General features: G+C 42.6%; 1 protein-coding gene across 1 annotated transcript; it reads left to right on the top strand.

The window, feature by feature from the left end:
* Positions 1-48: 48 nt before the first annotated feature.
* On the top strand, positions 49-16,362 carry LOC133636259 (heme transporter hrg1-A-like). The gene is made up of 3 exons (XM_062030133.1): positions 49-400; positions 3,758-3,925; positions 15,959-16,362. Exons 1-3 carry the CDS (start codon positions 271-273, stop codon positions 16,093-16,095), a joined length of 435 nt encoding a protein of 144 aa, XP_061886117.1. The 5' UTR covers positions 49-270; the 3' UTR covers positions 16,096-16,362.
* Positions 16,363-16,684: the final 322 nt, after the last annotated feature.

Genomic DNA, 16,684 nt, shown 5'->3' on the forward strand with positions numbered 1-16,684 from the left:
TTTAGTGGGCATCTAGGAGGATAGGAAGGTGTTCTTCCCTGCGCCACTAGAGGGCGCTGTGTTCACACACTGTGACAACATTGGAAGAAGAGTTTATTCGACGTCAGGGCGACAAAGTAAACACCTCAACGCTGTGCCATGGCGGACATTACTTAGTGTGACACCAGTGTCACCAGGAGCCTGTTTGCAGACCGAGTTGACATTGTTGTTTTCAGAGCCGCTCTCCCGCACCTTCAACTTCTCTTTTATGTCGTCTCGTTTTGTGTCAAGATGGCGGTAAACAAAACGTGCGTAAGTGTCGCCTACGCCTCGGTCGGCGTGTTGGTGGGTTTGTCTGCTTTCATGGTGTGGAATGTCGTGTACACACAGCCGTGGACTGCAGCCATGGGAGGACTGTCAGGTAAACACCAGCTCTCAGCTTTACAGCACATATATTTATATATATATATATACACTTATATATATATATATATATATGAATGATATGAAACCCTGTGTTTTTAACATATAAACCTTAGGCTTAGGTCAGGCTAATTAGAAAATTGGAAGAAGTAGTACTCCCCCAGGGGTTTGCAACTCAAAATGTTGAAAGAGCCATATTGGACCAAAAAAAAAAAAAAAAGGTGTTTCTCTAAAGCCTTAAAAAATTAAAGCCTTAAATAAATGGTATAATGAAAACAACACATTATGTAAGTGTTTATATTAGTTATATTAGCCTACTATCAAAATGATTGTAAAAGTCTTATAAAAGTATTATAATGAAGACAACACATGATGTGAGTGTCTATATTAGCCTACTATCAAAATGACTATGTGTGGCAGGCTGACACAAATCTTCTTTGCCAGAAATGTTGAAATGTAATATTTATTCTACACATTTTACAACATTGGAAAACATTAGTAAAACTTCTCAGAGGGTGAGATAACTCCTGGAAATGACTGACTTAGAATGGCCAAAGGTATAGATGTGTGTGTCCAGGTTAAAGGAAACGTCTTCTTCTAATAAATGTATTACAATCTTTGTGAGCTGGGTAACGTTTGCTGTGGTCTGGAACAAGATCGCACACAAACAACTATTAGAAATGCAGCCAATATTACATACAGATCATGTGTCATGAGACATGCAAATATACTTTAAAAACACAGAGGACATAAGTAAAGGAAATTAAATGAGTTCAACTATACCTACAAACGAGGCATAATGATGCAATATGTACATACAGCTTGCCTATTTAGCATGTTTAGCATTGGCTTGCAGTCATGCAGTGACCAAATATGCCTGATAAGCACTCCAACAAGTCAATAACATCAACAAAGCTCACCTTTGTGCATTCACACACAGTATAAAATGTTTGGTGGGCAAAATGAGATTAAAGGAGTGGCATAAAAAATGTCTTTCTGTGGCAGCGTCTGAGAAAGTTATACATGTAAACCAACTACGGTGAGTTCAAGGACCGCTGAAATTAGTAGGACAAAACGAGGCTTGCCAAATACTGTCATCAGTGAAGCATGTTTAATATAAACAGTGGGATTTGTAACAGTTGGGAAGGTTTGTGTCCTCCTACAGAAACCATATTAAAATTTCCCATTTTCGTACATTTTTGACAAAGCTCCAGGGAGCCACTAGGGCGGCGCTAAGGAGCTGCGGGTTGCCGACCCCCGTAATAAGAAGGGACTCTAAATTACTGACTAAAAATACATTTACATAAAATACAAACTAAATTAAAAATGAATATGTTTCTTAACTAAACTCTCAATAAAATTAAAGTGCAAATCAAAATAGTCTCCCAACTTTAATCCTAATTTTTGCGCTTTAGAATCTTCTCTATGACTTTAGCTCCAGACTTTGTTTGAGATAGTCGTTACTGCCACAAGTGGTGGACAAGTGTATTACAACAGAGTATTGCTGCAGCCTATACGGACCACAGCTGAGGAACAGATATTTTTTGGCGGCCCAAGAATGGGCCACGGCCCTATGCTTAAGAAACACCGTGTTAGAAGGTTCCTATAAACACACTGTAGACTTTGCACGTTGTGTAATCCAGATCACACGTGTGTGACTGCTGTACTGTGGACTTGAACCCTGTAACCTTGTCCCGGGACTAAAACTAGTTCTGCATTTCCGTAGAACCGACTCAGCTTCTGGCAACTTGCTGTGTCATGTTGTGATCACACTTTGTCATGTTGTGATCACACTTGGTGTCTGTGAAGTTATGAATGTGTGTACTTATGAAACCATGCAAGACTGCAATGATGTTAATATTAAAAGTTTGTATTAATCAAATGTGTGATTGTGTGGAGTTGATTGGTGACTAATGGTGTCTTGAAGCAAGTGATACAAGTTTTTTTTTAAACTGACCATTAGTTCATCCAATTTTGAAATATAATCATAAATAATTGTCTTTAAACTATTTTCAAAGTAATGTATTAATGATTCGTAATTGTCTTTTTAATTATTTTTAAATGATTTATTTATTAATTACGGTTTTAATGTTTTAATTATAGAACTGTATTTATTATTTATTCAACTAATTAATGAGTTATTGAAGTACCAATTTGAACAATACTAATAAGGGAATAATCCTATTTTTCTCTTATGTGTTTAATTTGTACAATCACTTAATGTTGCAGTTCCATGGTACTTTTAATAACTTAAGGAAATACAAGGCCATTAAATACATAACATGTAATTGTATAAATATAAAGATACCTAAACTAGAGATGTCCGATAATATCGGACTGCCGATATTATCGGCCGATAAATGCTTTAAATTGTAATATCGGGAATTATCGGTATCGGTGTCAAAAAGTAAAATGTATGACTTTTTAAAACGCCGATGTGTACACGGACGTAGGGAGAAGTACAGAGCGCCAATAAACCTTAAAGACACTGCCTTTGCGTGCCGGCCCAATCATGTAATATCTACGGCTTTTCACACACACAAGTGAATGCAAAGCATACTTGGTCAACAGCCATACAGGTCACACTGAGGGTGGCCGTATAAACAACTTTAACACTGTTACAAATATGCGCCACATTGTGAACCCACACCAAACAAGAATGACAAACACATTTCGGGAGAACATCCGCACCGTAACACAACATAAACACAACAGAACAAATACCCAGAACCCCTTGCAGCACTAACTCTTCCGGGACGCTACAATATACACCCCCGCTACCCCCCCCCCCCCCCAACCCCTCCCACCTCAACCTCCTCATGCTCTCTCAGGGAGAGCATGTACCAAATTCCAAGCTGCTGTTTTGAGGCATGTTAAAAAAAATAATGCACTTTGTGACTTCAGTAATAAATATGGCAGTGCCATGTTGGCATTTTTTTTCCATAACTTGAGTTGATTTATTTTGGAAAACCTTGTTACATTGTTTAATGCATCCAGCGGGGCATCACAGCAAAATTAGGCACAATAATGTGTTAATTCCACGACTGTATATATCGGTATCGGTTGATATCAGAATCAGTAGTTAAGAGTTGGACAATATCGGAATATCGGATATCGGCAAAAAAGCCATTATCGGACATCTCTAACCTAAAACATTAAAAAGTCAATTAAATATATCAATTAATCATTAAATAAATAATTTGGTAAATAGTTTTCATGTAATTAGTCAAAGTATTTCACACTTTAACTTAATAGATTAATGAACATTTATTATAAATTTGAAAATATGAGTTTGTATAGTGAACATTGATTTATTTGTATTCAATACATAAAAGCTGTATTTTCTGTCCCTCAGGTGTACTGGCTCTGTGGACCCTCATCACCCACGTCATGTACTTGCAGGACCACTGGCGCACCTGGTTGAAGGGTCTCAAGTTCTTGTTCTTCGTGGGTGTTTTCTTCTCTGTGCTGGCGGTGGTAGCGTTCATCACCTTCCTGTCCATCGCCATCCGTCACCACCAGTGTAAGTCAGCCCTGATTGTCACTGCTTACATGGGGGGCGGCAAAAAAAACCAAAAACATTTCAGATTAATCGCGATTCTTAGTTGTAAGGTTTCTCAATCGATTTAAAAAAAATCAAAATCGATTTGAATTATTTATTTTTTCTCAGTCTGTCCTGTCCAACCACTCAGACAAATCATATAGTAGATGTAGATCAGTGTTTCCCAAAGTGGGGTACGAGGTGACGGTAAGGGGTACGTTAAGGCCAACGCCGACCGGACGCGGAGCGACAATACAAACAATTAGAACTCCATTGTTTTTAACGGAGCAAAGCCCAATGGAAACAACTGCCACCATGCGGCTGCCGCAGAGGGTTAGAAAACTGTTCTCAAGTCCTGCACAGCAAGCCCATAGAAATGCATTGGTTTCACTTTTTGTTTTGTTTTCCCCAGCCTTATATTTCGTATGATTATTGGATAAAGGCAGTATACCACCCCGCGCTATAGACCTGCATTCTAAATACATACTTTGTGCATTCTTCTTTGTGCATACTTTATGCATTCTAAATACATACTTGTCCCGCGCTCAAGTCTTCTCCCGACACAGTGTCTCAATTGTTGCGTAGCAACCAATTGGGCTACCGTATTTTCCGCACTATAAGGCGCACCTAAAAACCTCCAATTTTCTCAAAAGCTGACACTGCGCCTTATAATCTGGTGCGCCTTATATATGGACCAACATTGAGCCACAACAGGTCTCGCAACTACGGTAAGCAGCCGCTGACTTCATTTTCCCTCGTAGAAGAAGAAGTGCGCGGTGCATGCTGGGATATATGACTGCGCGAGGCGTGCCGTTTCATTTCCATTTGTGTGTTTATGTAAAGACCCCAAAATGGCTCCTTTTAAGAGACACGCTTACGACGCAGAGTTTAAACCCGAGCTTTCAGAAAGGCAGGAATTGTCATTGAACCGCTAGACAACAGCAGCGACACTGACTCCATTAATGACGACTTCGACGAGACGGAGCTGGGCATGTTGGACGCCGTATTCGCCCAACTGTTTAATTCGGACACTGAAGAAGAAGAATTTTAGGGATTTGTGGATGAGGAATAACTTAATAAAGTGAGCTTTACATGTTTATTTTGTGTGTTGTGTTGTGTGACAATAATGTTTGAGCAACGTTGAGTTATTGATATTGTTATTGCTCTGCACTATTTCGATTGTTACTATATTGTGATTGCACTAACGTTTGATTTACCGTAACAGTATCAGACTGCTTTTTACGTGTTTATTGAATCGAGGAAAAGTTAATAATTATAATAGATTTTATTTGTAAAAGCACTTTACATTGAGTAAACAACCTCAAAGTGCTACGGTGTATTAAAAAAATTTAAATAAAAAGATAACAAAAAATAAATAAAAATAAAAAACTAGAACAGCCAAATAGCTAAAACTAGTATGCATATATATATAAAAAAAGGCTTTTTTAAGAAGAAGGGTTTTTAATCCTTTTTTAAAAGCATACACAGTCTGTGGTACCCTCAGGTGGTCAGGGAGAGCGTTCCACAGACTGGGAGCTGCGGAGCAGAAAGCCCGGTCTCCCATTGTTCGTAGCTTTGTCCTCGGAGGTTGGAGGAGTTTAGCCTGTCCAGAGCGGAGGTGTTGTGTGGAGGATTTGGGGGTGAGTACCGGTAGTTCTTTGAGGTAGAGGGGGGCATTTCCATGGAGGCACTGGTGGGTTAGCAGGGAGACTTTGAATTCAATCCTGAGTAGGGATGTCCCGATCCAGGTTTTTGCTCTTCCGATCCGATACCGATGTTGTTTTTGCACTCCCGATCCGATACCGATATTGGCCGATTGATTGATTGATTGAGACTTTTATTAGTAGGCTGCACAGTGAAGTACATATTCCGTACAATTGACCACTAAATGGTAACACCGAATAAGTTTTTCAACATTGATGTGGCATAGAAAGAGAATGAGTTAAGACCTTTGTTAGTTCGGAATCTGGGTTTAACGTGGTTAGTGGAGCTCCCCCTGGTGTTGTGGTTATGGCGGTCATTTACGTTAAGGAAGTAGTTTGACATGTACTTTGGTATCAGGGAGGTGTAGCGGATTTTATAGACTAGATACTGGCCTATCCGTGCATGTATTAAAGTTTAAAGTTATTTAGCCTACTTAGTTGTCAGATTCATTTTGAAAAGGGTTTTAGTACTCTTGATAACAACTAGCCAGCTGAATTAGGTGAGTTTGAATAATACACAATGGTTGGTAAGAAGAAACTGACCTGTTTATTCAAGGATAAACACAAAATAGACAAAATTATACATGACAAACAGAAATGGCATCATTGAACAGTAAAAAAGTGAACAGTTTAAAGTGCAAATAATGCTGTAAACATTATTAAAAAAAGCAAAACACACAAACAACCTGAGTGGGATAACATGTCTATAACTCAGCATCAATACTTGCTCTTGAACAAGTGTAAACTTAAAAAAAAAAAACTATCTACACACTCCCTTCAATTGTTGCCCCCCCTGACTGCAGTCCGAGCATAATGGGGAGATGTGTTGGATGGTGCGTCGAAAGCCCACTTTACTCACAAGAGATAACGGCTCATCATCCAGAATGATTTCCTCGGCAATGACTCTAGTTATCCCCTGGGCTTTAGCACTGTTCAGTGGCAGTATGTCACGCTTCGCCAACGTTTCTGTCAGAGTTAGTTGGGTAGGACCTTTCTTTTTCTTTTCGTCGGTTTTCTTTAGAAATTCTTCATATTCTTAACGGTGGTATTCCGCTAAATGCTTGATCAGATTTGTTGTATTAAAATGTCTTACAACTTTACCACCACGCTTGACTTTATTGTGGCATGTTTTGCACGCCACCTCTTCATCTTTTTCGTTTTGTAGGGTAAAATAATCCCACACAGCTGACATTTTTACTGGTTACTTCCGCTCGCCTTTCGGAACCGTGAACCGGCATCCGCTTCCGATTAGGACGGTTAGGACACAGACCTGTGGATGTGTTGAAGGTGTGCTGGAAAATGCGGAACGGAAATTAGGGAGCAGCAGAAAAGTGGAATGTATTATTTAAATCGGTGCGTTTGAAAACACGGACCGGATTTTTTTAAAAACTGGATCTGCATCGGCATTTTCCCATGCCTTGCCGATACGCATTTTTTGGCAAATATAGGCGGCCGATCCAAATATCGGATCGGGACAACCCTAATCCTGAGTGGAAAAGGAAGCCAGTGAAGGGATTTGAGAATTGGTGTGATGTGGTCATATTTCCGCACTCTCATCAGGATCCTAGCAGCACTATTCTGTATGTATTGCAGCTTCTGGATGTTCAAGAAGTGCGTTGCAGTAGTCTAGCCTCCCCTCCACTATGTGATATAAATGTTGCACTACATGTTATACCTTGCTGTTGTTAAAAGATAAACAAAACACCACATCACTGACTTTTCCTCGGGGAAAATAATAAAACAGCTGTTTATTCATTTTGGGAGTTAAAGGAGTTGTCAGAACGCTGGTTTGTAATCTATTAATAAAGTTTGACTGACCTATCTGACTGTTTTGTTGACATTCCCTTTAGCGCAGCTCCATCTAATGGATGCATAACGTAACCCCAGCCTCTACTGTAGCGTCTATTCTATGTGCCTTATAATGCGGTGCGCCTTATATATGAACAAAGTTTTAAAATAGGCCATTCATTGAAGGTGCGCCTTATAATCCGGTGCGCCTTATAGTGCAGAAAATACAGTACTTGTTAACGTCAAGTTACTATTCATAGAAAACAGCCATACCTGATGGACAGATGGCTAAAACGAGTAAATCCCCCCCCTCCGGAGAGACATCATGGGTAGGGATGAAGTTCGTTAAGAAATTATCGAGTTCGAGGCCATTATCGAATCCTCTTATCGAACCGATTCCTTATCGAATCTCATAGGGAATCCAGGATAGGTTGTGTGTGCCAAAAGCCATAGATGTTATGTGACTGGGCCGGCACGTTGTTTATATGGAGGAAAGGCAGACGTGACTGGGGACGGCATGTGGCCGTTAAAGGGTGAAGGTTTCAGGTGAGAGAGGACGCTAAAGGGACAAGAGAAGTCGGCTTTTACTGTTGTGCTAGCTTGCTATGCTAATGGTCAACTAGACTGACTTTCAAAATGAGGAGAGGGAATCTGGCGTGTTTGATGGAGAACTTGCCCAGCTGTTCATTTCGGACACAGAAGATGAGGACTTTGATGGATTTGTGGATGAGGATTGATCAAAAAATAATGTGAGTACATTGATAAATACTTCAATAAAGTACAACCCAACTCAGCTTTGCTCCTGCTGCCTTTTTAAAACAGCGGCCATGCATGCTAGCGTATGTTTTAAGCTAGCGTATGTTTTAAGCTAGCGTATGTTTTAAAGGCCTACTGAAACCCACTACTACCGACCACGCAGTCTGATAGTTTATATATCAATGATGAAATCTTAACATTGCAACACATGCCAATACGGCCGGGTTAACTTATAAAGTGCAATTTTAAATTTCCCGGGAAACTTCCGGTTGAAAACGTCTAGGTATGATGACGTTTGCGCGTGACGTCAAGGGTTGAAGCGGAAGTATTCGGACCCCATTGTATCCCAATACAAACAGCTCTGTTTTCATCGCAAAATTCCACAGTATTCTGGACATCTGTGTTGGTGAATCTTTTGCAATTTGTTCAATTAACAATGGAGACTGCAAAGAAGAAAGCTGTAGGTGGGATCGGTGTATTAGCGGGGGCTGCAGCAACACAACTAGGAGGACTTACTTGGATAGCAGACACGCTAATGTGACTACAGCTTTGGCTTCCAAACATTTGATCGCTTGCCCGTACATGCGTGGCGCTATGTGCATGTCACGTACGTAACTTTGGGGAAATATATGTTTCTTGCCGACTGATGGCGGCCGGGGTGTCGTCGAAAGCTACAACGCCCGCCGCCGCACCGCTGTCCTCACCTTGACTTCCTCCGCCTCCGGGCCGCCGACCGCATCGGTGATCGGGTGAAGTCCTTCGTCGCGCCGTCGATCGCTGGAACGCAGGTGAGCACGGGTCGTGATGAGCAGATGAGAGCTGGCGTAGGTGGAGAGCGAATGTTTTTAGCATAGCTCTTTGAGGTCCCTTAGCTAAGTTAGCTTCAATGGCGTCGTTAGCAACAGCATTGTCATCATCATGGCGCCGATGAAGGCTGCCTCGGTGCTTTCGTGCGCTCTGTTTTGTTTGTTTTTGTACATAAATTGTGTTTCCGGGTGCTCTTACACCCGTGAAGAGCTACTGAACATCAGATCCATCATCCCTATGGACTTGTTACCGGTCATCTTAGCGTCAGCTGCGGATTTGGTCCATTCTGCGATCAAAAGAGGGAAACCGCATCGACGAGGAAAGAGAGCGGGCGCACTTGTCCGTCTTCGCGGACGGGGATTACGCACGCCTCTACCAGGCATCTTCCTCTCCAACGTCCGCTCACTTGCCAACAAGATGGACGAGCTAGCGTTGCTGATGAGAAGGAACAAGGACTTCTCCTCATCTTGTGTGTTGTGTTTCACGGAGACTTGGCTGAGCGCAAGTGTCCCGGACAGCGCGCTTCAACTGGAGGGCTTTCATCTCCTCCGCGCGGACCGAGACGCGGCGCTCTCTGGCAAAAAAAGAGGCGGGGGACTATGCTTCTTTATCAACAATAGCTGGTGCACAGACGTGACTGTCATTTTTAGACACTGTTCTTCCTCTCTGGAATATTATTTCATCCAATGTAAGCCCTTTTACTCACCGCGTGAGATTGTTTCATTCATTCTCGTGGCTGTTTACATCCCGCCCGGCGCGGACGTGCGTGACGCTCAGCGCGCGCTCGCAGGACAGATCTTACATGTGGAACGGTCTTTTCCTGACTCTCTTGTTATCGTGCTTGGTGACTTTAACAAGGGAAATTTGAGCCAGGAATTACCAAAGTATAGACAGTTTATTAAATGCCCGACCAGAGAGGAGAACACGCTGGATCACTACTATACTACACTGAGCAAGGCTTTTCATGCAGTCCCGCGCGCTGCTCTTGGACTATCAGATCACGTGATGGTGCACTTAATCCCTTCATACAGACAGAGACTGAAACTGGCTAAACCTGTTATGAGGAACATTAAGTGTTTCACCGCCGAGTCTGTGGACGAGTTGCGTGCTTGTTGGGAAACGACAGACTGGGAGGCAATTGGAGCGGCCACGAACAATCTGGACGAGTATACGGACACTGTGACCTCATACATATAGTTCAATGAGGCGCGCATCATTCGAACGCGCACCAGGGTTTGTTATAACAACGACAAGCCCTGGTTCACACCCAAGCTCCGACAGCTGCGCAAGAAGAAGGAGGCTGCGTGGAGAAGCGGGGACCGAAGTACATACAGAGAAGCGAAGTACCACTTCACCAGGGAAGTGGAGAAAGCTAAATCTGTGTACTCTAACCGTCTACAGGAAGAGTTCCGCTCCAATGATTCTGCGGCAGTTTGGAGAGGTCTAAGGGCCCTTACGAACTATAAGCCCAAAACCCCGCAGGCCCTGAATGACCGGACTCTCGCTCAAAGCCTCAACACACATTACTGTCGTCATGAACGGCCTTCAGCTCATCAAAGCCATGCTCCCCCCACCATCACCCTCCCCACCAATGCCAGCACATCATTAAAGGAGTTAAAGGACTCAAAGGACTCCAATGACATCACAGGACTCCAAAAACATCATAAGACTGTAAAGACCCTCTCCATCAAAGAAGAGGATGTACGCTGGCAGTTCTTGAAGCTGAATACGCGGAAGGCCCCCGGGCCGGATGGTGTCTCCCCCTCCACTCTCAGACACTGTGCGGACCAGCTGGCTCCTGTCTTCACTGACATTTTTAACACCTCTCTGGAGCTATGCCGCGTGCCGTCCTGCTTTAAGACCTCTACCATTGTCCCTGTCCCCAAGAAAGCACGGATCACAGGACTAAATGACTACAGGCCGGTCGCGCTGACGTCTGTGGTCATGAAGTCCCTTGAGCGCTTGGTCCTTCCCCACCTCAAGGACATCACCGCCCCCCTCCTGGACCCACTGCAGTTCGCCTACAGAGCCATCAGGTCTGTGGATGATGCAGTGAACCTGGCCCTCCACTTCATCCTGGAGCATCTGGACTCCCCAGGAACCTACGCTAGGATCCTGTTTGTGGACTTCAGCTCTGCCTTCAACACCATCCTCCCTGGACTGCTACGAGACAAGCTCTACCAGCTCAGCGTGCCCAACTCCCTCTGCAGTTGGATTAATGACTTCCTGACAGACCGAAGACAGCACGTACGGCTGGGGAAGATTGTCTCGGACAGTCGAACCACAAACACTGGTACTCCTCAGGGCTGTGTACTCTCCCCCTGGCTCTTCTCCCTGTATACAAACTGCTGCACCTCCAGTCACCAATCCGTAAAACTGCTCAAGTTTGCGGATGACACCACCCTCATCGGGCTCATCTCGAATGGCGATGAGTCCGCCTACAGGAGAGAGGTGGACCGGCTGACGTCCTGGTGCAGCCTCAACAACCTGGAGCTGAACACCCAGAAAACAGTGGAGATGATCATGGACTTCAGGAAAGTCACAGCCCCACCATCCCTCCTCACCCTGATTGACTCTCCCACCCCCGTCCCCATTGTGGACTCCTTCCGTTTCTTGGGCACCACCATCACCCAGGACCTCAAGTGGGAGCTGACCATCAGCTCCCTCATCAAGAAGGCCCAGCAGAGGATGTACTTCCTGCGGCAGCTGAGGAAACTTAAGGTGCCGACAGAGATGCTGGTGCAGTTTTACTCAGCCATCATAGAGTCCATCCTGACCTCCTCCATCACAGTGTGGTTCCCCGGCGCCACAGTCCAGGATAAGAATAGACTGCAGCGCATCGTACGTGCTGCTGAGAAGGTGATTGGCTGCAAGCTCCCATCCCTCCAGGACTTGTTCTCCTCCAGGACCAGGAGGCGTGTGGGTCAGATCACAGCTGACTCTTCTCGCCCTGGACACACACTATTCTCCCCTCTCCCCTCAGGCAGGAGACTACGCTCCATCCAGACCCACACCTCCCGCCACCTGAACATTTTTTTCCCCTCGGCCATCAGGCAAATGAACAATAACTCCTAACAGTAGCTCCTTGAATTCCTTGAATCCCTTCTAAGTCTATCTGATAGCTCAGTCACAGCTCTTTTTTATACCAAATATGTGTTATGTGTTTTATGTCGCACGTTTGCACCAAGAAAAATTCCTAGTTTGTGAACCCGTTCTCAAACAATGGCAATAAAACGATTCTGATTCTGATTCATTGTTAAGCTTCGCCAGGCTGGAAAGCATTAACCGTGTAGTTACTTGTCCATGGTTTAATAGTATTATTGATCTTCTGTCTATCCTTCCAGTCAGGGGCTTATTTCTTTTGTTTCTATCTGCAGTTAAGCCCGATGCTATCACGTTAGCTCCGTAGCTAAAGTGCTTCACCGATGTATTGTAGTGGAGATAAAAGTCACTGTGAATGTCCATTTCGCGTTCTCGACTCCCATTTTCAAGAGGATATAGTATCCGAGGTGGTTTAAAATACAAATCCGTGATCCACAATAGAAAAAGGAGAGAGTGTGGAATCCAATGTATCTAAGTTACGGTCAGAGCGAAAAAAGATACATCCTGCACTGCACTCTAGTCCTTCACTCTCACGTTCCTCATCCACAAATCTTTCATCCTGGCTCAAATTAATGGGGTAATCGTTGCTTTCTCGGTCCGAATCGCTCTCGCTGCATTGAAAACAATGGGGAAATGTGAGGAGCCCTTCAACCTGCGACGTCATGTTACTTCCGATACAGGCAAGGCTTTTTTTATCAGCGACCAAAAGTTGCGAACTTTATCGTCAATGTTCTCTACTAAATCCTTTCATCAAAAATATGGCAATATCGCGAAATGATCAAGTATGACACATAGAATGGATCTGCTATCCCCGTTTAAATAAAAAAAATTCATTTCATTAGGCCTTTAAGCTAGCGTATGTTTTAAGATAGCGTATGTTTTAAGCTAGCGTATGTTTTAAGATAGCGTATGTTTTAAGATAGCGTATGTTTTAAGCTAGCGTATGTTTTAAGCTAGTGTATGTTTTAAGATACCGTATGTTTTAAGCTAGCGTATGTTTTAAGATAGCGTATGTTTTAAGATAGCGTATGTTTTAAGCTAGCGTATGTTTTAAGCTAGCGTATGTTTTAAGATACCGTACGTTTTAAGCTAGCGTATGTTTTAAGATAGCGTATGTTTTAAGATAGCGTATGTTTTAAGCTAGCCTATGTTTTAAGCTAGCCTATGTTTTAAGCTAGCGTATGTTTTAAGCTAGCCTGTGTTTTAAGCTAGCGTGTGTTTTAAGCTAGCGTGTGTTTTAAGCTAGCGTGTGTTTTAAGCTAGCGTGTGTTTTAAGATAGCGTGTGTTTTAAGCTAGCGTGTGTTTTAAGCTAGCGTGTGTTTTAAGATTGCGTATGTTTTAAGATACCGTATGAATTAAGCTACCGTATGTTTTAAGATACCGTATGTTTTAAGCTAGCGTATGTTTTAAGATAGCGTATGTTTTAAGATAGCGTATATTTTAAGCTAGCGTATGTTTTAAGACAGCGTATGTTTTAAGCTAGCGTATGTTTTAAGATAGCGTATGTTTGACCATGCCTGCGCCCAAAAATACACTGCGCCTTATTTATGTGTTAAATACAGAAACAGCACCCGTAACTGACACGGCGCCTTTTAATACGGTGCACCCTATGGTCGAGAAAATACGGTATAGTGGATTCGATAATGGGAACCGGTTCTCAAAAAGGGATTCGAATCCATGGAATCGGTTCTTTTCTTATCGAACAATTGGTAGAACCGGTTTCGAACATCATCCCTATCAATAACAGTTACAATTTTACAAGAAAAGCTTAAAATGTTGGCAATTTTATGAAAAGAGTTGTAATTTTACTCGACGAAAGTCACAATTTTATAAGAAAACTTTAAAATTTTGGCAATATTATAATAATGATCGGAATTTTACTTGGCAAAATTATGACAAAAGTCAGCTTGGCAGGTTTTTTGGGGGATGAATAGGGAAGTCCTCCTTTAGCTGCCGTCTTGTTTTATCATATATTGCTTGTCTTGATCCGTGGTCCGGATCATGTTTTTGTATTTTCTGTTAGTTTTGGACTCCTTTAGTTCCTGTTTGTGACACCTCTGAGTTTGGTTTGGTTGCCATGGCTGCTTATTGTTTTCACCTGCCTCTGGTGTTCGGGACGCTCACCTGTTTCTCATCAGACGCATTATTTAAGCCTGCCTTTGCCAGTCAGTCGGCCTGGCTTCTTTGTTCGCTTCATGCCTGGTCCACGTAAGATTTGTTTATTCATGCCACAGCTAGTAAGTTTTCTAGTTCATGATTCCAGTGCTAAGTTTGTGTTCTTTAGCTTCTCGTGCGAACGGCACGCTTTCCTTTTGTTTGGTTCCTGTCTTTTTGTAATGTGTAGTATTTATGACAATAAATCATACTCCTGCCTTCACGCTTTGTCCGGAGTTGTCCGTTCTGCATCCTGGGAGAACGACCCCGCAGTGAGCTGCGACCCCCCACGTGACATTGCTGCCTTTGCACCTGTCAATGTTTACTATTGTATGCACATTACCGTATTTCCTTGAATAGCCGCCGGGGCGCTAATTAATTTAAAACCTCTTCTCACTCCTGCGCTTACCAAAAGCATGCGGGATGGGCAAGCATGCGCTAATTATTTTAAAACATCTTCTCACTCCAGCGCTTACCTTATCATGAAAAGCACATTTAATAAAAAAAACGTTATTATGGTCTCACCTTTACTTATAAATGATGTTCATGTGCAGCTGCTTCTGATCAAAGGCAGTCTTCCTTATCTTTCTTCAGTTTTAAAAGTCTCTGGAGATATTCCTTTAATTATTACCTCCTGCTTCGATTGAAAGTCCAGTTTAGAAAACGGTTTTATTTTAGATATGTAATCCTCCGTGGTAAAAGTGCAAGCAAACGATCACTGCTCACGCTTGCTGCTTGTTGTCTTCTTCTGCAGCACCGGTCTTCTGCAGTACTGGTAGTCGCAAGAAGGATCACAAGCGCCCTCTACCACCAGGAGGCGGGAGTCATTTAATGACTCATATTCGACCCGACGGAAGTGCCAAGCATGCGCTAATTATTTTGCGAAACGAGTTTGACCCGGCTGTAATTCTAGGCAGGCGAATACTATATTCCCGGCGGCAATTCAAGGAAATACGGTAAATCAACAAAAAAAATCCTGACTTTGGGGCAATGTTCACGGACTCTAGTATTTGGCTCTCTATTTAGATGCAATGTTATTGGGACCATCATTTATGTCCTCACTTGTTCACACCTCCTCATATGGAAGCTACTTTTCCTTCTTCATATCTCAAGAAGGGTAGAAATACAAGAACACACACACACACACACACACACACATACACACACACACACACACACACACACACACACACACACACACACACAGGTATCATAAGATGAAACATAACATCTATTAAATAGCCAACATTATAAGATATTATATTATACATTGAGTTTATTAGAGTGCTAACACTGTTAATCAATATATCAGTGTGCAGCTTTTTAAACATCACTAAATGATTTTCTTTTTGAGTAAGTTAGATTTTGTGTTTTGTTGTTTGTTTTCTTTGTTGCTATTTTAACTGTTTTTTTAAATACATAAACAAGGTGAATTGTTTTCTTTAGCACTTTGCCTTTCCTTTTTTTTAATTAATACATTTTAATAATAATTTTAATGTTTGTAACATCTGAATGAGCAACACAGTTACAGTCAAAATAAATATGTGTAAATTATTTAATCATCTTTGTTTGTAATGACATGCTTAAAATAACTTAAGAAGTCGCTGGAAACATTAGAGCTGTTAAATATGTGTACACTTTAATAGTGCACTATGAAAATAAAGTGTAGTTGTATCTTAATGATGAGAGTTTGTCTCCCTGCAGCCCTGACGGACCCTCACAGTCTCTACCTGTCCTGCGTGTGGAGCCTCATGACCCTCAAGTGGTCCTCCCTGCTCGCTCTCTCCTCCCACCGCTACCGCCAAGAGTTCGCCCACATCAGCATCCTCAGTGACTTCTGACGCAGAACGTGATGGACGACCTTGAAGATGCTGGCCCGGCGGAGCAACAAATTGCTGTCAGTCACTGCTGTGCCTTTGCAGTTTCACCTCATTGCCACCAGGGGCCCTCGCCACTCCAACAATGTCCTGACATCCACACCGGGCTGATGGAAGAAGTCCTCATGGCCGAGGTACGACAGGACATTTTTGATGCGGACAATGACTTTTATGCAAACTGAACCTTGCAAGAACGGACGATATTGGGGGGGGGGGGGGTAAAAAAAAAGTGCATGCATCAAAATCCTCCTGATCAAACACTTTTATGCCACTTTGTGTTGCTCTTTTTACACCGTCTGATAAAGCACCCATTAATAAAATGCTCCTTTGACCAAACCTCTGCACAGTATCAAATCAAAGTATATTTTTATTGCACTTTGCATGCACAGGCAAGTGGCAGACACAAAAACAAACAAACACAATTAGAAGAGAAGAAAACACAAATTGACAATAACAAAACAAAAACAAAACATGGCACCTTTGAGGCCTCCACACTGGACAATGACTCAAATTAACACCATCTAAAAAAATTGTATAAAACATACAGTATAAT

The sequence above is a fragment of the Entelurus aequoreus genome, linkage group LG01 (genome assembly GCF_033978785.1).
Source record: "Entelurus aequoreus isolate RoL-2023_Sb linkage group LG01, RoL_Eaeq_v1.1, whole genome shotgun sequence".
Lineage (NCBI taxonomy): Eukaryota > Metazoa > Chordata > Actinopteri > Syngnathiformes > Syngnathidae > Entelurus > Entelurus aequoreus.